This window comes from Biomphalaria glabrata, chromosome 9, assembly GCF_947242115.1.
Source record: "Biomphalaria glabrata chromosome 9, xgBioGlab47.1, whole genome shotgun sequence".
NCBI lineage: Eukaryota > Metazoa > Mollusca > Gastropoda > Planorbidae > Biomphalaria > Biomphalaria glabrata.
The window spans coordinates 32,939,977-32,963,922 of NC_074719.1; the positions used below are offsets into that span (position 1 = coordinate 32,939,977).

At 35.1% G+C, this 23,946-nt stretch overlaps 2 protein-coding genes across 11 annotated transcripts in view; one reads left to right on the plus strand and one right to left on the minus strand.

The window, feature by feature from the left end:
- LOC106053331 (uncharacterized) overlaps window positions 1–21,584 on the plus strand; it is a 43,801-nt gene extending 22,217 nt beyond the window's left edge. The window contains exons 8-9 of one of the 6 annotated variants that reach the window (XR_008779621.1): window positions 12,588–13,426; window positions 16,573–19,505. Coding sequence is in view for 3 of the 6 variants with exons in the window: in XM_056039908.1 (XP_055895883.1) it covers window positions 13,414–13,426; window positions 16,573–17,567 (1,008 nt within the window). In the remaining 3 variants the exon portion in view is untranslated. Of the gene's footprint in view, window positions 1–150; window positions 973–12,587; window positions 13,544–16,572; window positions 19,514–21,421 lie in introns of those variants that run through there. The other 5 variants (XR_008779620.1, XR_008779619.1, XM_056039908.1 and 2 more) reach the window with 5 other exon arrangements.
- The window catches only part of LOC106053324 (complement C3-like), an 86,816-nt gene continuing 82,397 nt past the window's right edge, over window positions 19,528–23,946 (minus strand). For all 5 annotated transcript variants that reach the window (XM_056039902.1, XM_056039905.1, XM_056039906.1 and 2 more), the window contains one exon: window positions 19,528–20,631. In XM_056039902.1, coding sequence (XP_055895877.1) covers window positions 20,490–20,631 — 142 coding nt within the window. In that variant the 3' untranslated portion in view covers window positions 19,528–20,489. The remainder of the gene's footprint in view (window positions 20,632–23,946) is intronic.

A 23,946-nucleotide genomic window follows, 5' to 3' on the forward strand; every position in this document is an offset into this window, starting at 1 on the left:
CAGCTTAACAAACTTGTAGGTTGAGCAAAAATGTAACTATTGAATCTATTAATTATATTACAGCTGAACATGTACACAAGTTATCAAATAACACAACGTAACAATCATGGCATTCATTCCTCATATGTTATCTTTTTCTTTGTCTACAAGGTCAGGTAGATCGACTAGATGTTGACAAAATTTGGACTCTGTCGCTCAATACTATTGACGTCCGGAGTTTTGACCGTTCTATTAATATTCTTAGTTGTCCTTGTAACATAGTAGTTGTGTTGTGTTGTGATGGTGGTAATCAGTAGACAGTGTAAAGATAAACTCAGTCACATGTTATACATTTATTAAATGTTGCTTTTGTCTATAAGGAACGAAAAAGGATAATTTTATAAATATTTTCATTTTTAGCCACCTTAAGTTTTTTTTGTGATGTTTAAACTAGAAAATTAAGTGTAAAATAAGTAAAAAAACCCCGTTTGAAGTAAATTACTTTCTCATTAAAAAATCTCGAACAACATATTGTCGATTTGTTTGTAAAGTATAAGTCATTTGACAAATATTTGTTTTAAGTTGATAATACGGAACTATTTGATCTCAATAGCCAAATTATAGCTACATATTGTCCGAAAAAAATAATAAAGTGCTATAAGTCAATTATGCGATTTCAAACAATGATTTGACATAATTTATTTTTTTTTAAACAATATCCGGAACAACTTTATAGGCCATGAATATAGGTCAGTCTAAAGATTTTCATTCAGCGTTTATAGGTTATTTATTAAAAAATCCGGAACAAGTTATATTGAGTTTTTTTTTTTTTTTTAAGGAAGAAAATGAAATGTAATAATTTAGAAGAGCAATCCAAACATTCGATGGCATTGCTTTGTTTTTCACTAAAACATCCGGAACAATCTATTATAGATATTTAAAAATATTGAGATATATTTAGAAGGAACATTAAAGGTTAAATCATATTTTCAATATCGTTTAGACTTTTTTTTGGATCTAAACGTGACGGACAGAAAGACCAGCAGACATAACGCACAAAAGTTAGCAGCTTTTATATTGATGGGGGCACTAAACAAAAAAATTAATAAATTCTGATTATTTTTTTTTTCTTGAGGGAACTAATTTAGTACCATGTAGCCGCGGCCGTCACTCTACCGTCACAAACGTCGCTGCTTAAAAAGTCGATTGTAAAAAATGTGCATGACATTTACATACATAGTGCATTCTTAGCATTTATAAACAAACATGAATGTTTTCTTTTAATTTTAGCAGCTAGTTGAAAGGAAAAAACAAAATTAACTAATAGCCTATTAATATTTGTACATTTGACCATTTGATACTGAAAATACAAAAAAAAAAAAAAAAAAAAACTTTCTTTGTTATTATATTGTAAACATTATGTATTGTTGTAGAATTGGTGTATTTTTATGAAAAAAAACCCCGCATGCATAATTAATTTTATAAAAACGGTTTGCTTTAAGAAAATGAAAAGTAGCCGTTGCACCTAAACTTTGCAAGCCACAACGCATGGTGAAATAAGATTTTTTAACTTTGAAATGATTGAAAATAGGAATAATTTTTATAAAGCAGAAAGAATCGAGGAATCAATATATTTTTTAAAATACGAAAAGGTGTCCAATATATTGAATCTGAATATACAAAGTCTTCCTCTACACAACCATTTAAAAAATTTAACAATTCAGATGGTAGAAATGTCGAAATTATTTGATGGTTCCTTTAAACTTCATTAAATACTGTAGCACATAGTTTTTAAAATGGCGTGAAAAAGTCAAGAATTGTCTCATAATCATGATTTTTTTTTTATTTTCTGGGTTGACAGTTTCAAATCAAATAATTCTTCACATCTAAAGATTAAGGGATTAAAGACGTTTATGTTAAAAAGATTTGTAATAAAATAATCATTTTTGGGATTTATAGAAATACATGCTACCAGTGTCCGTTCATATATCATGCATAAACTGTTGGTTACAAGAATATGATCTTGTTCCCACGGTTTTAGGTTACATACCTAGCGTTCAGAAAAAAAAATGGAGAAAAAATGCAGATTTTATAATTAGTATAAGAATACCATTTAAATTTAATTGAAGTTTCTGTAGCCACGCAAAATCGTTGTAGCATGTTTTAAAATAATTGAAAATATCTAGTTTTCTCGCGTTCAACATCAAAACTGAAGGTCTACAATTCATTATTTCTCCAAGTAAAAAAAACGCAGGCTTAAAACAGTCATAGATCATTTCGTAACAGACATATTAAACAGTAGTGGGGGGCGAGTTGATTACTACTCAAATCAAATTATCTGATCGGATAAATTGGCTTTTAGAAAAGAAGTTAAGTTAGTGACCTCCTATATATATTGTTATAAACTTGGTGGTGGCACAGAGAGGGGTAGTGGTGTGTGTGTAGTCAGCCGACGCAAATCGCCCCAGGCCAGCGCTAGACGAGCGGTCAACCGTGACGAGTTACGACGATCGGCCGAGACGAGTGTCAACAAGAGAGTTCGGGAAGGATCGCCGACGTGAACAGAGCTCAGGGGCGTCACGAGAGTTGTAGTCATCTGACCACCTAGAAACGTCGAGCGGCGTTCTGTCCGGTTCTAGAAGGCCAGTAGGGACCCTATATAAAGAGCGGAGGTGTCGCAGTCAAGACGGTTCAGAAAGCGGGTTTACGACAGGAGTTCAGAACACGGTCGACTACAGCACAGTTCAACGGTGTGGTCCTGTACGGAGCATTACGACGGTTCAGTGCGGAGTACTATCAAGTACAGTTGAGACGAACGGCGTCTTGATCTTGGTCTGTGATCGAGTCCGACACAACGAGCCCAAGTGTGTGAAGTCAGTCCCGAACTGTTGAACCCAGTGCAAGCCCGGAACGAGACGGAGAGACCAGTGCAAGACTTGATACGGCGGAACGGTGTTATCGGAGAGATATTTGTTATCGCAGAGCTATTTGTACTATTCTACGTGCTGCCAATTGTACAGTATTGGCTGTTATTTATGGACATTAAACCTTTACGTTATTTTGGAGCCCTGACTTGTCAAGTTCTTTAAGTTGGTGGTGTATGGTGCAGTTTGCAGAGAGCCTGGATAGTGAGATTCGTAACAATATATTAATTATAAATATATCTAGATCTGGGCTATATTTCGTTTTATTTCGACTGACAAGTGTATAAAACTGCGCGCTATAAAAGTAGTTCGTTTTTTTTTTAAACTTATAATCAAAATGAAGTTCGTATCTAGATTCTGTTTTAAAAACAATATTTCAATCAGTATTCCATTCAATGAGTTAGTTAATAAATGGATAATATAATTCACTATGGTCCGTTCATAATTTTTCCATTGTGATCTTAGCTGCAATTTTTTTGTACCAATGCGCGAGCACTAGCGGATCCAGAACTTTAGAGTGGGGGTGGGGGGGGGGATGCGATTGTTTTCCAAACCCTAACCCTAACGCACAGTAAACCCTAACCCTATGCATAAACATGTTGAGCCCTTTCTCTTGATAGCTTGGGGGTCAGGGGTGTGCTGTAAGTCTTCACTGCAGAAATGCATTCTCCTGACATCTACAGTTCATTATTCATCCTATTAAAAATGTCTTTTTCAATAATGTTTTACTTGAAAAATATTCTAATATGAATGTATAGACCTTTACTACATTGCAAAGAAAACGATTTGAATATACCCCACATATTTAGACTAAGGCTTTGCGAATCGCCGCCGAAAAAAAAAAATATTCGAAAAATAACATTTTTAAAAAAGGTCATTTGTAAGTGATACATTTAGTTCAATAGGAATGTTTGTAACTTTGTTTTGTTACAGAACTAGAATTCAAAGCTCTAACAAATTACGTCGGAAGTGGAAGGAGAAATTAAGTGAACCAATTAGATTCTAATCTAATTTTTTTTTTTGCATCTTTAGGATTCAAGCATAAATTTTGAGCTATAGTCCCAAATTTATTTAACTAGAAAAATAGCCGATTGAGTAAAGGTTGGAAAAAGGCGACTAGGAAAAGAATATTTGGATTCAGAGTCTTTCTTTAAAAAATTAAGATAAATTCATGTGAAAAAGTACATAAACACTGTCGCCATATTTGACTTCTGTTTTAAAACATCATGATTTCGTCTGGAAAGGGGAGGGGCGGTAGAGTGAAAACGATTAATCCTCGCTCCTTTTTATAATTTCTGCTAATGATTGCATTTGGCATTAAAGAATAGAGGTGGGGCGACTCGATATAAGAATTTAATTTATAGCATATATACATTAGGCCTATACTAGCGACAGATTTTTTTTTAAATTTTGTAATTTCTTAACTATTAAATAAAAAGAAAAAGTATTGGTTTGCACGATCGGCGGAAGGCGATTGCACGTATTTTATATTTTACTAATGATAAAATTTGAGATTAGTGTGTGGTGTGACATAATATACAAATGGGTTCACATATCAATACGTAGCTTATATTATATAGATATTCAACTAATTTTGATTTTTCCATAATAATAGAACCGCCCCCCCCCACTCAGAGGGCTAGAGGGGGGAGGGCAGTAGATGCAATCGCCCCTCCCCCTTTACCCCACTGATTCGGCCAACATACCAGAAGAAGAGCGAAATCATATATAAATTATATTTTGTTTCAACTAATTTTGTTCACAAACTATGATTCCCCATAAAAGTAGGACCGCCCCCCCCCCACTCAAAGGATTTAGGTGGGAAGGGCAGTAGAGGAATTCTCTCCCCCCCACACACACACTCAATCGGCCAACAGGGGAACGACATAATATAAAGATCGGTTAACACCAATAACAGGTTTTAATCATATAGATAACTAGACATATGTTACCCGCGACCCGCGGGTCTTTATTTGCGCATTACTGTCGATATAGTCACTGAGAGTGTTTGTAAACAATTAAACGAAATAATAATGTAATAAGTAAAGCGAATGTGTCAATGTAAAAACAGTGTGAATGAAGCTATCAGATCAAAATAGCTAATAGGGGAAAATCCATTTTTTTAAAAATTAAAACATTTGCTTTTGAATAATCTAGTGGATTGGATTTAGATGTATGTTAAACGTAGCTAATGATCCTTTTACGTTATTTCTCTTTCGCTACGAAAATAAAATTAGTTTTGCGAAAATGGTTTACCCGAAGTCGATACATTCATATCTATTAAAAACGAAAAGAGCGATAGCTTTTTTAAATAATTGGGATTATAAAGTGAACAATTAAACGAAATAATTTTTAGTACGCGATTCATAGATCTAGGCCTATCTCAACTTGGCTTCGCAGCTGTCGTACACGGATGTAGCTTTAGAAAACCAAATTTGAATGTTTATTTGATCAAAATATGAAATGAATGGACTTAATTAATATGTTTATGTGTTAAAGTATAAAACTATCTGTGCGAAGAGAAGTTTTATCATCTTAGAGTTGATTTAGAGTTTTAGATCTAGGGATGGGATTATAAAGTAAACAATTAAACGAATTAATTTTTAGTACGCGATTCATTACGGTATTGTCTAATGAAAGAATGTTCGTCAGGAAATCTGTAATCACAGATATAAGGAACTAATTTATGTAAAAAATGCTTTTGAAACACAAAATTGAAGGTTAATTTTATTATATAATGAAATCATGGATCTTATTTTGTATTTTCATGTGTCAAAGTAAAAAACTATCTGTGCAAAGTGTATTTCTTAAAATTAGATCTAGGTCTAAATCCTTTCGATCATTTCTCATGTCAACATTGTAGACATGGCCTAGATCCATAAAATACTATAGCTGTAATAGAGTCGGACAACTTTATTTTTTTTTTAGGGTCTTAAGTTTGTTTTAGGGCTACGATACATACACTAAGGTCTAAGTTGGTACCCAAGAAACATTCCTGCCAAGTTTTATCAAGATTGGTCAAGCGGTTTTGATGTCTATAAGTAACATACATACACCTCACATTCTACTTCATAGTATAGATTAATTGATTCTGTTAGCAAGTTGTGATTTCTACAATTAAATTTGACCGCCCACCCATTCGATAGTTTAAGGGGGGGGGGCGGGATTGATGCAATCGCCACCTCCTGACCACACCAAATCGGCCAACATACTAGAAAAGGGGGGAGGCGAAATAATAAAAAAATAGGTTGAAATATAAATAATTAGTATATATTATTAACATAAGTAATAAATTCGTATACAAATTGTGTGAATTCTATACTAAAATTCGTCCATTGGGGGGGGGGGGTCGGCCAATTCCATACTTTGGCCTTTGATCATTACGTCATGCACAGGATGTAAAATTATAATAATACACCCCCACATCTATTAGAAGCGCTATAGTTAAGTACACACCCAGATTTACAATATATTATTAGATTTCTCATCAAGAATGTAAAATGGAAGGGAAAACTTTATAAACTCATTAAAAACGTGTCAAAAATATTAAAAAGCATTCTACATAATCATATTTATATATTAGATAAAATGAGGGCTTAAAGTCAAAGCCTTAACAGCAGAATTAAACAACGAATAAGAAAAATATTTAATTGGGGATGAAGTGACTGGGGGATGAAATGACCAGGGGACGAAATGACCGGGGATGAAGTGACTGGGGGATGAAATGACCAGGGGACGAAGTGACCGGGGATGAAGTGACTGGGGGATGAAATGACCAGGGGACGAAGTGACCGGGGATGAAGTGAACGGGGATGAAGTAACCGGTCACCGAATTTGTCCCCTTTATAGGTTGCCGCTATAAATTGAAACTAACAATATATAACTATACAATATTCTCTAATCATAAGTACTTAATAGCTTCCTGACATAGTGTTTAGCACGTCTGCCCGAGGAGGCGTATGCCACCAGTTTGAATTTAGGTCGTTTTCCCCCATTTTTTTGTGTGTAAATGTTTTTAAAAACCAAAACGGTAAAATCTTCCCAGATATCCCTGTCTCCCCCACCCCCCCCCAACTGATCCAGAGAAGTGACAGGACCATAACGTAGTGAGAAAGCTCAAAGCAGGAAATAGCGATGAACAAAAAACAAACAATTTGTAAATTATAATTAATGTTGGTCTAGATGTTTAATCGATGTTAAAAAAAATGTCAAAATGTTTACATGTTCCTAGAGAAAAATATAACAGACTAGAGGTCACCCTGCCGAACCGATTTCAAACAGTCATTTAGCGTTTATTTTATTTTCGTGAAAAAATCCAAACTTCCTATTTACGTCAATTAAACTTTCGCAAGGTTTTGACAAGAAAATTAATGAAATATAAGTCAAAAAATCTATTTTCATTGAAAAAAATTAGGAACAACCCATTCTCGATAAATAGACTTAAGCGAAATTTTAGCAGGAATCTGAAAGGTAATATAAATTAGAACAATTTCAAACAATGATTTGGCATTTATCTACATTTATTAAAAAAAAAAAACGAAAAACCCATTATCGATAATGAAATTTTTTTTCCAGGTTTCAGCTTAATTTTTAAATTTGATATAAGTCAGAAGAATAATTTAAAAATTTTGTAATGGTAAAATTTTTTTTCAATTATGGAACTACCTTTTAGTGGTATGATAATGAGATTTCTCTACTTTTACAAGAAAATTAAATGTAATATAATTCAGAAGAATAATTCATGTGTCGATATTTTTTCCCATTAAAAAAACAATTACAGAATTATTTTTTTTTGCGACGTTGTTGCATAAAAAAAAATGTGATTTTAATTAGAAGGGTGAATCTAAGAAGTAATTTGGTGTTAATTAGTTTTTAAATTTAAAAAAAAATATCCCGAACAGCTTATAATCGATAATAAGAAAAGCGAGGGAAAAAAGTAGCCGCTGCTGAAATCAGATTTTTAAAAGCTTCTCAGTGTTTTTCGATATCAACGCGAGAAACGGATTGACAGAAACCCACACGAAATCTAAAAGAGGCTACTTCACGTACTCTGCCTCTAAATCAACGAAAGCAAAACTAATCTAATTTTTCTTTTGACTCTTTGGTGATTAAAATAATCCACCCAGCTACTTATTAATTGTTGTTTAAATTATGTTCCACTTATATGTATACCAAATAGATTTTTTTTCTTTAAAAAAAATGTACACATTTTTTTGTAAATGTAGTAGTTAGAATGACAAAAGTTACTTAACTCAGCAATACAATTGTAAAAAAAAAAATTTTGATAAAAAATCTAAAACCGTTAGCATAATTGTGTTAAAAATATGGTAAATAGTCATCTCCTTTATTTAATAGCCTCCAGTGTTTGTTACTATTAATAGTGAATACTTGTAAAAATGGTGTATTTTTATGAAAAAACATAAAACTGCTTGCATAATTGATTTTAAAAATTTGATTTTTCGCTTTCAGATAAGAAAAAAAGTAGCCGTTGTATCAGAACTTTGAATGGACTAAAAATATTTTGACGGATTTTCACTATCTTTTCTAATTTACAAGATCTAAACGGGACAGACGGGCGGACAGACAAAACATACAAAACAATAGCGTCTTTTCCCTTTTCGGGGGCCGCTAAAAATTGAATTATTTATTTTTAAGCTAAACTTTGGAACATATTACGGCTGGTGTTACAAACCGTCTGTTATCGCCCACCCACTCTCTACCGCCACAGAAGAAACTCAAACCCAAGATATCAGAAGGGAACGACATAATATAAAGTTTGGTTTGGATATATATCAATAAGAAGTTTTTATCATACAGATATGTAACTAATTCTGTTAACAAACTGTGATTTCTGCAACAAAATTGGATTTAAGCTCTCGTCCCCCCTCCCCCAATTAATCGACCAACATGCCAGAAAGGGAACAACATACTATTAAGATTGGTTCAAATATCAATACGTTGCTTTTATCATACAGATATGTATGTATGTAATTCTGTTAACAAACTGATTTCTGCCCAAAAGTTGAAAGTGATGCAATCGTCCCACCTTACCCCACCAGATCGGCCAACATACTAATCCAAAAATAGTTAAAATATAAATAATTTGTGTATAATATTAACTTCCGCCTCTCCCCCCCCCCTCCACCCGAGTCGGCCAGTGATGTGAGTATGGTCTACTTTGGAGAGAATAGATAGATCATATATTTGTGAGATTTCCTTTGAATTTAAAGTTATAAAAATATAGTCAAAGTGATCGGTTTTAAATATTGCAAATTTTCACTGTTACCTCCTATTTAAAACGTACACCACCTCCACCTCATTTTTAAAAATTATATCTTACTTTCTCATGTAACCTCTTATTTTAATACTAACTTTCTTCAAATTTTAGCAATTAAATAATATCTCATTTGAAACAAAAACATCTTCTTTTCAAATATTATCTTCCTTTTAAATATTATTTCCCTTTCGAAATCTCCCCCGCCCCCCCCCCCCCATTTTTTCCCAAGTTCCCCTACACTTAAATCCCCATTAGTATCAAACGTTTTACATATGTAAACACACTTTCACAATTTACTACCTCCATATATTTCGCCTCACTCTTTTATCTTACCTTAATTTCAAATATTACCTTACAGTCGAAATTGTTCTCCATTTTAAGGATTGTCTTTCTATGCAATGCGCTGTTCACTTTGCCAAGAAGTTTATGTCTAAATCAATACTGCTATTTGAATTGTCACATTGGACTCCAATGATATACCCCACTTGGCCAGCCGAGATATAGAGCGGAAAGTACACAACAATAAAAACTGCTGGCAAGCCTCCACTCTTAACATTACCCACCAAAATTTATGGAGACTACTGTAACCGTAAGGTAAAGTGACTAGACGTCCCGATTAGGTATGACAGTCCCGCTTAGTCTGTCACGCATTTCATAAGATGTTCGGACAGGACAGCCAATGTTCCGCTTTCATAAAAAAAAAAGATCAATGTCACGCTTTTATTTAAAAATCATTCTTAATCTTTTGACTAATGACTTTAAAATTAACTTCCTGCGTTTTCTTCTTGATCCTTATTTCATGTTCGCTGCTTTGCTGACTGTTCGAGGCATAGGGAGTGCTTTTATTTTGCAGCATTCTGTATAGAAACTGACGTCAGCACGATTCCTTTTGATGTGTTGTCATTCCGCATGTTTCTCGCTGTTTCCATGAATCCATCCCAGCAGACAGTATTCCCTTGACCTTTCCATTTTGTTCAAGTCGATGACAGAGATGTCGCAGATAAAACATACAAGTTCATAGTGACCTATAGGCTGAGTTCAGATTTATAAATGGCAAGAAAAATCAACCACCACAGTGGAGTGCGATGCAAGAAATGTTGATCACAGTTTTCTGTCCCACATGTGGATTCAACCAAACATCTGAATGCAGAACGTAATTTCCAATTGGTATCTCCTAGTCAGCCTCCATTAGGTAACTTACTTCTCCAGCATAGAGATCTCTGCTCGAAATGACATAAAATACACAATTGCCATAAGAAATGTGAAGCAATCGATTCTAAAGGTTTGGCCGCTATGAAATGAACAAAGTCAAGACGCAGGTGATGCAGTTTTTGACAACGTTCACTGAGGCTTCTATGTGCCACCCATCGCGGAAAATCTTTAAAAATTCAAAGTTGTCGCTAGCAGAATTTCGGGCTACGGAAAGGCCAGGTGTGTGGTATTACTTATAATACGTCATTGTTGTGGATGTTTTTGTGAGAAAGTACTTAAAAGGATGTTTCATCTCATCTCATCTCTGCCTGTGGTCCCTTCTGGGGCATAGACCACCAACCAGCTTCCTCCATGCATCTCGGTTCAGGGCGAGTCTCTCTAACTTCTTTAACATGCCCATCGGCTTGGCATCTGCTTCCAAATCGCGGCGCCACAAAGGACATAATAAAATAATAGTCTAAAATGTCTACTAATATCAACATGGAGTCTCTGTTCATTAATTGTTATGTTTAATTGTCTACAGTAGTTTATTTATTTCTCTGTGACAACAATTGATTAGGAAATGCACGACACGAAAATAAATATGAAACTTGAAAAGGTTTACTCTTTGGAGGACGCAACGTGGTTAAAAAAATGATGTAGCAGCGAAAATCATGAACTTTTACGGAAATTATGCCAAGTACCGGGTAATTCAGAGAGAGAAGCGTCATTTTGGACAGGTTAATGCTTTCCGATGTAAACTAAATCTTTTGAAAAGTTTAAAAAAGCCTGCGTATATTTAAAGTATTGTGTGTAGGCCTAGATTATGTGTACATTCTGATGCTTCGAACTAAAACCATAATGAATATACTAATTGCAATATTAAATATCAGAACATAACCTTAACAAAATATTCACCCTAGCGAGGCTCGGTCACCTGGTACTTTCTATAAATCAAATAAGAACATAAAACTAAAATGTTATTTAACCTTGGTTAGGCCAATAATGGAATATGCATCCTCTGTTTGGGACCCCTCAACTCAAGAAAACATTAAGAAGCTGGAAAAGACACAAAATATAGCAGTGAGATTCATAACAAACGAATATTCACATTTGACTAGAGTAACACCTTTTGTAAATCACTAAATTTAGAAAGCCTTCAAGACTCAAAAGTAAAGTAGCAATTATACATGAAACACTGAACCATAATCTTCAAATACAAAAACAGAATTTAATAAAATACTCTGAAAGACACAAAGATAAAGGCACATTCCTCGTCCCATATGCTAGGACAAATTTGTACAGATACTCCTTCTTCGCTAGTGCTATTAGAGCATGGAATGGGTTGCCTGAGCTAGCCAGGAAAATCAATGACTTGGCAGAATTTAAGTCATTGGTTAATACAACGCTTTTCATAAAATGTCCCGTTTTAATAAAAAAAAAAGTCGATCAATGTCACGCTTTTATTTTAAATCTTTTGAACCTTTCGGCGTTTTCTTCCTGGTCCTTATTTCATGTTCACAGCCTAGCAAACTCCTGTGTTAAGACATGGGTAGTGATGTTACTGTACAGCGTCCCGCTTTCTAATCAGAAACTGAGATCAGCACGTTTCTTATCTTATCTTATATAATACAGACGTTACTTCAAAAAAGAAGATGATTACGTCCTACGCGTCATGCATATTAACCAATGACTGTTGGCAAGGAAAGTTTATCAAGGACTGCAGATTTGTGACGGCAGACATGAAGATAACAGAAAGTCGTGCCCGGCTTGGGGCAAAACTTGTTTCAATTGTCAAATGATTAACCACTTAGCAGTAAAATGCAAGTCACAGAAGATAAACTCTAAGAAGAAGTCGTCTACGTCTAATCAAGACACTTGTATCAACTCTATAACAAGTAGTTGTAGATCGTCGTTGAAACGTTTCAGGGAACAAACTAAGGACAGTAAACTGCCAGAATGTAGATACCGTGGCAAGTATCACGCCCATAGAAACACTGTTTGTCCAGACCGGGGTAAAGAATGCTACACGTGCCATAGGGAGGGTGCGTTATCGCTAGGCGGTGGTGTCGAATCCAGTGTCACAGGTTCGAGCCTCGGTCGGCGCATGCCCTTATTTTCGTAGCATTTTAATTCACTACTTTCTCTCTTAAAAACTTGGTCCCTGGTGCTGTTATTCATTTATGTTTAATATATGTATGTATCATTTGTTTCAGCACCTAGCTTCAACTCTATGTTTACATTTACGTGCCATAGACTGAATCATTTTTCGTCCCAGTGTAGGAGACAGTTTTATAAACAAAGTGAACATGTTGCTGTGGAGAATATGGAAAGATTGCGACAGAACTCTGGTAGAGATGAAGATGTTTCAGAAACAGACCACAAGAAGGTACCACCACCTCACCGTCACAATGAATGGAAAGGAGACATTACTGAAACCCAGGAGTCTGAGGGATGCTTTGATGACTCTAAATCTTTCTAAGAAATATATACCTTATGTTGCTTTTTAATCGCTAAGGCTGTATAAGGATGAAGCCTACAAGTAGCACTGTCTACGGATGTAGGCTATTACAATATTTTGGAAAATGTGTTAGATTAAAATAGTAGCCTATTACATTGTAGAGTCTGTGAAATATATTTTTTTGTAAGAGAATATAATAAAACCTTCAACCTTTTTAGAATAGTTTCCTTGTCCCTTAAACTAATGCATAATGTGAAGAAACATCATATACGCTCTATATATTAAGTTGTGATATTAAGCATTCAGTGTGAAGGAAAGAAAAATAACACCGTGTTAATATGATAGCTTTGTAATTATTTAAAAGTAAATATAAACTTAAATAAGGTCCACTATTCACTTTTTATTTCGGAAGAGACGTCAAATATGTATGACTTCTTCAACCTTTTATTGAGAATCAATAAGCCTAGCCGGGCATTCTTTCTGCAGACATCCGCCTTGTCTGTGTTCGCTTTAGTGTTATTCCATGCATGATGTATCATGTCACATGGTGTAGAGGTAGACACTGTTACTAATGTGCTACAATGTTATTTTCTAGTAAGTAAATAATACTTTTTTTTATATCTTCCAATAACTTTTAAGTTTTTTAAAGCTGTATGTTTTTATTTTGTATACAGAATATTCACAAACCAAATGGGAATATTATTAAACAATTAGGACAATGGTAATTTGGTCAAATGTGTTTCATAATTGTTGTTTTACCATGTTTTTCTAAAATGCCCCGGCACAAGATTGAAGACAAAGCCAGTTCAAAATAACAGTAGCGTAGCTAGAGTATCTGATGCCTGGTGCGGCAGGCTTTCTTGATGTCCCCCCCCCCCCCGAAAAAAAGAATGAAACAGTAAAACGTTCTTTTTTTCCCCAAAGAAATGTGTATTCAATGTTCAAGTATTGGTAATTCGGAAAAAAATCAATTTTATAAAAAGATACTACAGATAAATTTTAGTGCTTTCTTACTAGCAATTTATCAATAATTTTATCAAATCTTTTTTATACCAGCATTTGCTCAATAGACAAAATTACCTAATGAGTGTGTCATAATTTTGAATTAACTAAAGCTTAGAACTATTTCGCTTGCATGTAGCCACACTTAACAAAATCGTCAGAAATATGCGAATCAAGATGGTGATATTAGAAAATGATTCATCTAGCGGATCCTTGTTTCCTAAGTTGAAGGCTTCTGAAGAAACTGCGACAACCGTTGAAGTCTCTTTCTATCCATAGGAAATTCGTTTTTGTCAACATTGTTAGGAATACCATCACGATTTTTTTCATCATGTATAAAATCATAATAAACTCGCTTTGTGTTTTTGGGGACATTAACGCATTTGGTGTGGAACTCGGCTTGGTTCGAATCAGATGTTATGTCAGGAGTGGATCTTACTTGAAACATAGTTTCACTAAATCCAAGAAATTGTTTTAATTTTGACCTTGTAATACTTCTTTAAATTGTTTGCGATTATTACGAAGTGCCAGATTTTGCTTTGAGAGAAAACGAATGAGAAACGAACGAATTTTTTTACTCGTCCCCTATTCTGTAATTAAATCTTGCGACTTGCTGTCAGTATTGTTTCCTACAGACAAACTACTTAATTCCCTCCCATCAAGCGATGACTGAATGTGAGCTCTACTGGTCTCATACTTTTCAATGTTCGTAGATAACCTCCATCAACAAGTAAATATTGATATTGTTCTATTTTCGTTTGCCAATTGGAAGTTTCATTTGACAGAATCAGATTGTTTCAGACAAATCGAGCCATGTTACATTTGATTCTTTCAGTTACGCTTTTAATTACTTGTAATTCTTGTGGCAGTGTCTTTGTTAATATTCATCGATGAATACCTATACCTATCTTTACCTTAAAGTACTGGGTATCCTGTCGACACAGCTCGGATGTTGAGTATCAAAATGATGTTTCATTTATTTCGGCTAAATAGATTTGACTTATGGAAGTTCGTTACAAATAACGCACTTGGAATTTTCATTGTCAAGTTCTGTTTAAACTAGTGAAGTAAAACCATATCCACATTTTATTTTATTTTCTCAACTTTCTTTTGTGAGATAACTTTGTCATGGCTTGTTCCATAATGAAAATATTACCTTCAACAACATGTACTATTAAACAATGGCGTATTATTAATTCAACGAAATTGCATATCTATGATTCCACAAAAATGTAAGTTTGCAGTATGCATTAGTTTACATGAATTTAAAAGTGTTCAAAATAGTTAGGCTGCAACTATTAAAATGTATAAGATCATTCTGTTTTAGTTGTCTAAAACATCTATTCTAGAATTACAATAACAATGTAATAGTAACTTCAAATGGGAAAAAAGGTTTGTAAAATATCGAGTTTTAAATGATAGAATACACAAAAAGCAATCCATATTTTCGATGGTCTTAGGCGACCCCTGGCAAATCGTCAATTGACCCCCAAGGCGGTCGCAATCCACAGGTTGAGAACCCTGATCTACAGATTACATTTAATGTAAGAAAGCATATAGGAGAAAAACAAAGCATTGAAACAAATACATTTGTTTCTGTTTCTTCATGTGTAATACAAATGTGTAGTTTTTGCTGACAAAGTTTGTCTTTAGCTTGATGTTATACAAATGTGTAGTTTTTAGTCTTAGCTTGATGCCCCTCATTACTTGATGCCCCGTGCGGCCCGCATCAGCCACACATGGCTAGCTACGTCACTGGATAATAATGAAGCCTACTCTCAATGGTAACACCAATATTGACAATGTTAACCCTAAGTTGAAATAGGTAATGCCAATTCTAAACCCCTAAACAGGGGGTCAAAGAGTCCTACCCAGAATAGATCTAAGGCAATATGGATAGGTTGTCCAGTAACATAATACCGCGAATTATTCAGGACAACAAGAAGTAAGGCTTGTCTCTCAAGTCCAAGATGGCGAAATGCAACCCAAACTAAGAGTTAACAAATGACGACGACACACTAAATCAAAGTGAGAGGCAAAAAAAATATGCTACACACAATTAAAATGGTTAAATGACGTCATCATAACTTGAAGAAAGCGGTGCGTTTTAAACATCATAGAAGAAACCAGCACTCTCAATTTGTGTATATCTACATGTTTACACGTAAACTCCACACCTAGAAATAACGACCACAGTACCATAAGATGATCGTGTCACTTCGCGACAAATATATAGGCAAGTGTAGGTCGATTAGAAACGTTAAAACGGGCGCCTCTCTTTTCGTTTTATATTTTCTTATGTATTTTAGATCTAGATTTCTTTAATCTGAAAGAGATGCGGGGGCCTGTAGGCCCTATCCGTCAACGTCACCTTCAGGGTTTCCAGTAGCAATGGTGCTGCCACACTATTGATGTAAGTAATGTGTGAAGAGGGTTTTTAAAAAGCGTGTATTTTATATATGCCTCGAAGTAGTAACAGATTGATTTAAATTCCGCATCTAGATTTTTTTAAAGCATAGGCATGATAGGCCTGTAAAAACTTTGCAAATGTTTCTTCTGAGCTTGTTTATTCTGGGAGGCTATTTTGAATTACTGGAGTTAAGACCAATTTAGCGCATTCTGTATAATACAATGCCTGGAACCTCCTATTTTTCCGAGCTTTCTATTAATATAAGCACAAATGTTAGGCTACCATTTCGCATTAATCAAAACTAAAATTGTACAAAACAACTTTTCAGGTGGACATGAATGTCAGATATCTGAAGGTGGAACGGAAGCTGATTTACACAAGCATTTGAAGGACTGTCAGAAGAATCCAGGCCATAGACAGTTTATTCCTATTAAGTCATTCAATATACAACACTTACCAGAAGACCATCGCGACACGGATTTGTATGACTTAATTAATGCAGTTGCTGAATTGACCGTTAGGGTCAGCGTCGTGATGATCAGCCCCAATAGACCAGAGTTTTTTCTTAACACAAACTCTCCGTATCCATTTTACGGCATGGGAGGTAACGCCAACACTAGGTCAGGCAGTGGAGTCATTACTATATACAAGTACGAGTGTGGATGTGGACATAATGTACAGGGCAAGAGACAAAACCCAGTCACAGAACGTATCTATGAAAGAGAGTACAAATCATGCCCGTGTGAGCAATGCCAGCACTCAGACAAACCCAGCAATGTCTGGTGGGAGATTTACGTGGGTACAGCCGCGCATGTGGTATTTGATGACATCGAGGCCAGACACACGACTTGCAGACTTTTCTACGACGAACGAACAAGTCCTCTGGTTCGCCTTGACAAATTCACACTTGACTATGTGGATGTCGAGAGGGACAGATGCAGGTTAATGTCTGTGGTATGCGATTCATCCTTAGGAGATAGGCTTTTCCAAACTGCTGTACACAGAGATACTCTCCGACAGAAGCTGGATGCTAAGTATAAGAACAGAGACAACGGTACGTTCAGCTTTATAGTGTCACACCCTCATGGGTGCCCTAAACAGGTCAGCATAGGTCAATACAAGGAAAACTATATAGTCGGTGACTATAACAAGGAGTATAAATTTACGAAATTGAGCTATACTACCAGCACATGCCCTGGAAGTAGCGGGGCCAGTGTGTGTTGTCTGGGTCTGAACAACTTGCATGTTCATGGAGGAAGTTTAGACAAAGCACTAAATCACAGCACAATTGACTGGTCCACAGTAAGTGAACAATGTTCATGAGATCGCTGGTGGTAAGAGTTACATGACATTGTACTGTCATATAAATTATACCAAAGAAGTCTAACATGTACCGATGTTTCACTTTCCCTAGTGCTTCATTCTAGCTGTTCAATTCAAGACACTTTCAGGCGTTAACATGGAAGACAGTGACAGGAAGTCCTCGGGAAAAGAGAGAGAGAGAAGTGATGAATGCGATACAAAGTTATTTCACTTCAGTACAAGAGCATTTTCACTTTTTCTGGATATTTTACACAGCTATACGTTTGTATTACTAGTAAAGTGCTCACAGATTTAACAAACTGTCAATGATAAGACCCATTTTAATGTCTCTTCCATATTTTGTATTAATAATATGTCGAATTCACACCCGACAATACACTGATGTCCCACACTAATATATTGACAATGCTAAAGACATGTTATACCCACGATAAAGACCACCTGCCTGTTTTGCATTAACCTAAAACAGGAGCCAGAATGGGCTTGTTGGCCTTGGTTGGCTATCCACGTAGGAAATAGAAAATTGTGAATCCAAACCTCAGCTGCCTTGCGATCAAACATAAACACGGAAAAGGCTTTACAAGTCAGCCCTGAAAACAAATGCAGACACAGCCAATGCCTTCGACGAGATGAGACATTATTGTGTTTACTATCTAGTTCAGTGTAACTCTGAGCTCAATCAAAAAACGTTCTCCAAAGAGTGAAACAATTTCAACTCGATCTTGTGCTCGAGAAGGTGAGAAACTAGTGGAAAAAATGCAGATACGTTGTTACAATAACATCCTCTTCTTATCCAGCTTCATCTAAACAGGGAATTGTATTCAACGTCCCACAACTCTACAGCGAGGCATTGCAGAAATCTCCAGCGGTACTAAGAGAAACGAGCTATCCTATTGTTACAGTCAGCTTTGTTATCTGTATCGCTCTGAAATCAACGAATTATTGTGTATATGATAGGCCTATACAGATTGAAATTCAAATGTATTCTGTGACTTTACTACAGTAACAAAATGTTACATGCAGTTAAAACTTTTGATAAAAAAATAGAATTGGCTTTTAAGATATTCAGCTGATATATTTTTTTAAAACAATTCCTCTTTTCAGCTTTAAAATTCTTCATCAGTTATAAAAAAAACCGTGGTGGGTGGGTGGACACAGATCTCAGAAAACGGCTCTAACGATTTTCCTAGAAATTTCACTGTTAATGTAGATCTTTTAAAAAAAAAAAACTTCTTGCTAATTAGTCGCATTGGAAAACTGGCTTAACAGTTATAATTTCTTTAAAAAAAAAAAAATAATCTTTAAAATTAAATTTAGTTGGGAGAAACATTCTATATCCTGAACAAGTCTGCGAGTATTCCAGCATGTATTCGGGATTATTGAGTTAATGGGTCAATAATAGACATTCATTTATGCACATGATATGTCTGGATCTCTAGGCCTATCATCAGAACTTTATATACTCTTAGCAGATTTATAAATTTGCTTTTCTCGGGGGCGGGGCTGTTCCTTGTTGTTTCTATCAATCATTAGTTATTAAGAACAAAATAACGCTCTTGGAACATATTTGCTGCATAAAGCAGGAAGTAACTGTCTTTAAAACAAAACTCCTATGTTACTTGCTCTACATTTGATTTAGAACCAATAAGAGTTATGGACCTTGAGACAAAAAGGGAGGAAACAAAAGGAGCCCTGCAAGATATCAAAACAAGTGAATGTATTAGACTTGAGCACTGGATCTACATGTTCAATACAGTTGTAAAAGTAACAGTAACAATACTTGGGTGTTTATTATGTTAAGTGTTTTTATATTATATGAATTAGCAGCTCTGAGGTCAATCAAAAACATTGCTTAATGTATTGCATTTTAATTTATCTGTCCTGTTGTATAATTGACTTGCAATGAAATATATTAAAAGACAACAATAAACTGACTTTAAATGTATCACAAGACAATATGTCAAATATAATAAATATTTTATTTGAAAATGTTTAAAAATGCTAAAAGCAAAACATTTTGTCTTTATTTACACATAGGTCAGTGTGACCACAAGTCTCTTTATTAATTAATTTGAAACATCATGGATATTTACAGTACTCTCCACAGCTTTATGTCTGGTGCAATGGTACATACAAATATAAAATGTATCTACACACACATACATCAAATGGATCTTCCAGTACAATCTATATTTAGTCACTTTTACATTACTGAATTTGTTGCTATCTATATATTGATTTGAAGATCAAGTTTTAAAATCCAAAGAAAAAAAATAGTGGAAAAGTTTAACTGTTAAAACACAAGTACAGAGATAGAGGTATTACACAAGTCATAGCAATATTCAAAATTTGGACCCTATAATCTATGAAGTATAGACACTTGTAACTGGGACAACCTTTTTTTTTAATTAACAGCCATCCAACAGATATAGAATTAAAAAATTAGAGTACAAACTCAACTAAATAAGGTTAATCTTGTAATACATTAAAAACATCTTACAATTATTAATAAATACACATGTCTAGAGAAAACAATGAATTAGTAGAAATAACTATGTATAGAAATTTCATTAATAATGAAATATTATTTTTTAGTTAACCATAACAAATGTTTTGAATTTCAATTTTTTTTTGTGTGGATAAATTTGAGTTTCATTACTAGATTATTATGAACAAATAAAGTCAAATACTTTTTTCCCTGGAATGCAGCTTTTAAGTTTAAACTATAACTGATCATTAAAAAAAACAATTTCATTCAAAGTAATTCAACATTTAAGTTCAAATTAAAACAAATTAAAGAGGAAAATCCCCATTATAATACAAAAGCTTTTTATGACTTCTGTGATATAACATATTTTGATTTTATCTTTATCTTTTTTTCCAATTTAAAAAAAACAACTCTGCCGACATACTTTTCAGTACCTATGCTCTGCAAACATTATCCTTGCTGAGTGCTTGTTGCAAGTATGGAAACGGTACAGGAGGGACCAGACTGCTTGTTGATGGAACACCTGGCTTCTCCACATGCAGGAATTCAGCATTTTCATCCAACAAATAACGATAGCTAGAAGGAAAAAGTATTGAAAATAATCAAACAATTGCTTTATAACACAAATGTATCAATAGTCAAATATACATCATGAACTGTTGGCATACATCAAGTATTGGCTGTCACAAACTGCCTAGACAGATATTTGGCTGGTTGAGGAGTCATATCTGGGACTTTGATGCTGGCAACTTACACTTTCCAACAGGATTATGATTTATATAGGTTAGGGTACTTTTTCTCTCCCTCACAGCTCTCTCTCTGAATGAAAGAAACAACTGGTGTATATAGTCTATAAGTTGTACTTCAACAAGAACTCATGATTTATGTACACAGAATACAAAGTTGAACACCATCAATGAATAGGACACTAGTCACACAGCAGCCTAGGCCTTCCTTCTGTTGCTATCCAAAAACAAATATTGCAACCTCTCAAAAAATCACCCTACATCTACACAAGAACCTATTAGCCATGATATCATATAATTGTGAAACTCATGCTCAATTTGTTGTTACAAGAAATATCATAAGACTTGAAATATGGGATTTAAATATTTAGACATTCTACAACATACATTCATAACTTGTTGCAATGGCATTTAACATACCTTATAAAATCTTGACCACATAACATATATAAAGAATTGTTGGCCACAGTGTATTACAAACTGTTGGCCACAGAACTACATTATGAGCTGTTGGCCACAGAACTACATTATGAGCTGTTGTCCACAGAACTACAATATGCACTAGTAATATTACTTGAAAGTAAAACTTTTCACTAATGGATTCCTCTTATATCTTATAGATTACTGACGTTACTTCAAAAAAGAAGATAATTTCATTCTGCACATTTCAAGTTTCAATCTAGTCATGCATGTTAATCAATGACTATGAACTTAATAAACGCTGCTAAGTCATTGTTTTTCTGGCTGATTCAGGCAAACCTTCCATTCTCTAATGGCACTAGGTAAGAAGGAGCACTTGTACAAATTTGTTCTAGCATGCAGAATAAGAAATGTGCCTCTAGCTAGATTCCTATTACTCCCCCCTTCATTTTTAGTTTACAGCCCCTCAAAATAGTGAAATGTAACTTGTATGTAAAAAAAAGTTGATAGCTACATGTCAGCCATTTAAAAAAATGTTTGACAGCTCTAAGAAATGAGTCTGACTTTCATAAACAAGAAAAGATTCTTTTTGTGATTTTAAAATTAGCAAAGTTTTGACTGGCTTAGGATTCATCTTCAAAATTAATGAATATTCATGAGTTTTATTTTATTTTTTTTCATTTCCATTATCTTATTGTCAAGAGGGGGGTAACATTACATTTTGAATTAGATAAAGAGCTATAAAACACCTCTTTATTTAGGCAATCATACAGTATTTCCCAATGTAATTTCGTTAGACTTTGAATAAATTGATGATTAGAATCACACTTCATTTGGAATAAGTTCAAAATGCTTTATGTGTGAACTACTTTACTAGATAAATACAAACTGTATTTAAGCATTGCTTTTATATATTCCATTTTTATTCCATTTATTAACAATGAATTAAAAAAAGAATACAACAAAATTATATAATAGAATAGGATTAAGAAAGGAAAAGTAGAAATTTAAATTTCTAAAAAAAATAATTAAAATGTGAAACGAAAAGGAATTAGTTATTTGTTTCATAGAAAGGGGAAGTTTTGAAAGACAATAACATGACTAGTAAAAGCAAGATTAGGATTTTAAGAAGAAAAGAGAAATGTAAACAGACTACTTTGACAGCTTTAGAGAGAGGTAGGTTTTATGGACGTAGAGATTTAGCTTGTTAACATTTGACAATCCATGCTTATTCAACATTCCCTATCAGAGTTGACTAACTTATATTGTTGGCCTTTTGCCTGTGTTATTTTATTTTGTTATTTGAGTGTAACCTCCGTTTGATTTATCTGCATAAAACACAGCCTGGAAGCTGCGAGGAGTTTATATGGCCCGATTAGGAATTAGTTGTTTCATAGAAACTAATCTGCAGAAGACAGCACAGAAGCGCCTACTAAAGTAATACTACATTACAAAAGAATGTTTGAAAAAAAGATATAACCTCAAGGGTAGTTTTATTGACATTTTAATAATGAATTGAGACTCATGTATTAATCTCAAACCACTAGCTCCTACCTAGGTATATTGTGGTGTTTATTGTAGAGCCCTAATGCTTGAGGATGCTAGTAGAAGTTTTTAAAACTCCACTATAAAAGAGCTCATTATCTAGAATGAGAATGGTAGTGTGCTGTAGTCGACCGGACTGTAGTGAACCGGGCTCTGAACCCCTGCCGTGAACCTTGCTGTATTGAGCCCCTTTTCTCGACTGTCTTGACTGCGACACCTCCGCTCTTTATATAGGGTCCCTACTGGCCTTCTCGAACCGGACAGAACGCAGCTCGACGTTTCTAGGTGGTCATATGACTACAACTCTCGTGACGCTCATGAGCTCTGTTCACGACGGCGATCCTTCCCGAACCGTCCTGTTGATACTCGACTCGGTTGACCGTCGGAGCTCGTCACGGTTGACCGCTCGTCTAGTGCTGGCCTGGGGCGAATTGCATCGGCTGACTACACTCACACCACTACCCCCATCTGTGCCACCACCAAGTTTATAACACTGCCCCCTCCTTAGATCTGTCCGTCCCGGACAGGATCAACATCATGACATTGGCTGTAAAGTTTCATCGCTGCAGGCGGGGGTCGATCAGTGGCAGTTGGCTTGCCTCTTGAGCTTGATGGAGCCATCCATGTTGCAGTCAGCAATGGTCGCTTCCTTCTTCTCCTCCAATTGGCCTTCACCTGGTTGCATGGACGTCGTGCTTTCATCGCCATCCACGTTGAATTCAGAAAACGTTTTCTTCTTCTCCTCCAGTTAGCCTTCATCTGGATGCATCGATGTCGTTGTCGCATCGTCATCCATGTTGCACTCAACAAAAGTAGCCTTCTTCTTCTTCTCCGCCAGTTGGTCTTCATGTGGCTGCAGTTATTTCTTGGTAGGATCACCATGCACTTTGGACTACGCAAACGCCGCCTTCTTCTTTTCCTCCAGTTGATCGTCCTCTTGTTGCAGTGACGTTGTGGTTGCATCGCTCTCTTGTCGGTCGGTACTGAGGACAGCCACTTGACACATGAAGAGGTATAGGATGTAAGGGCTGGGGATACCAAGATCGTTGGCAAAAGAGTTGGCTTCATAGGGCTTTGCGAAGAAGGACTGGGATGGGCTTCAAATCCACAGGGCGAGGAATTGTGGGACATGTCATCATCTTCAACCTTGTCTGGAGGGCATGCTCGTGGGGCAGGTTGG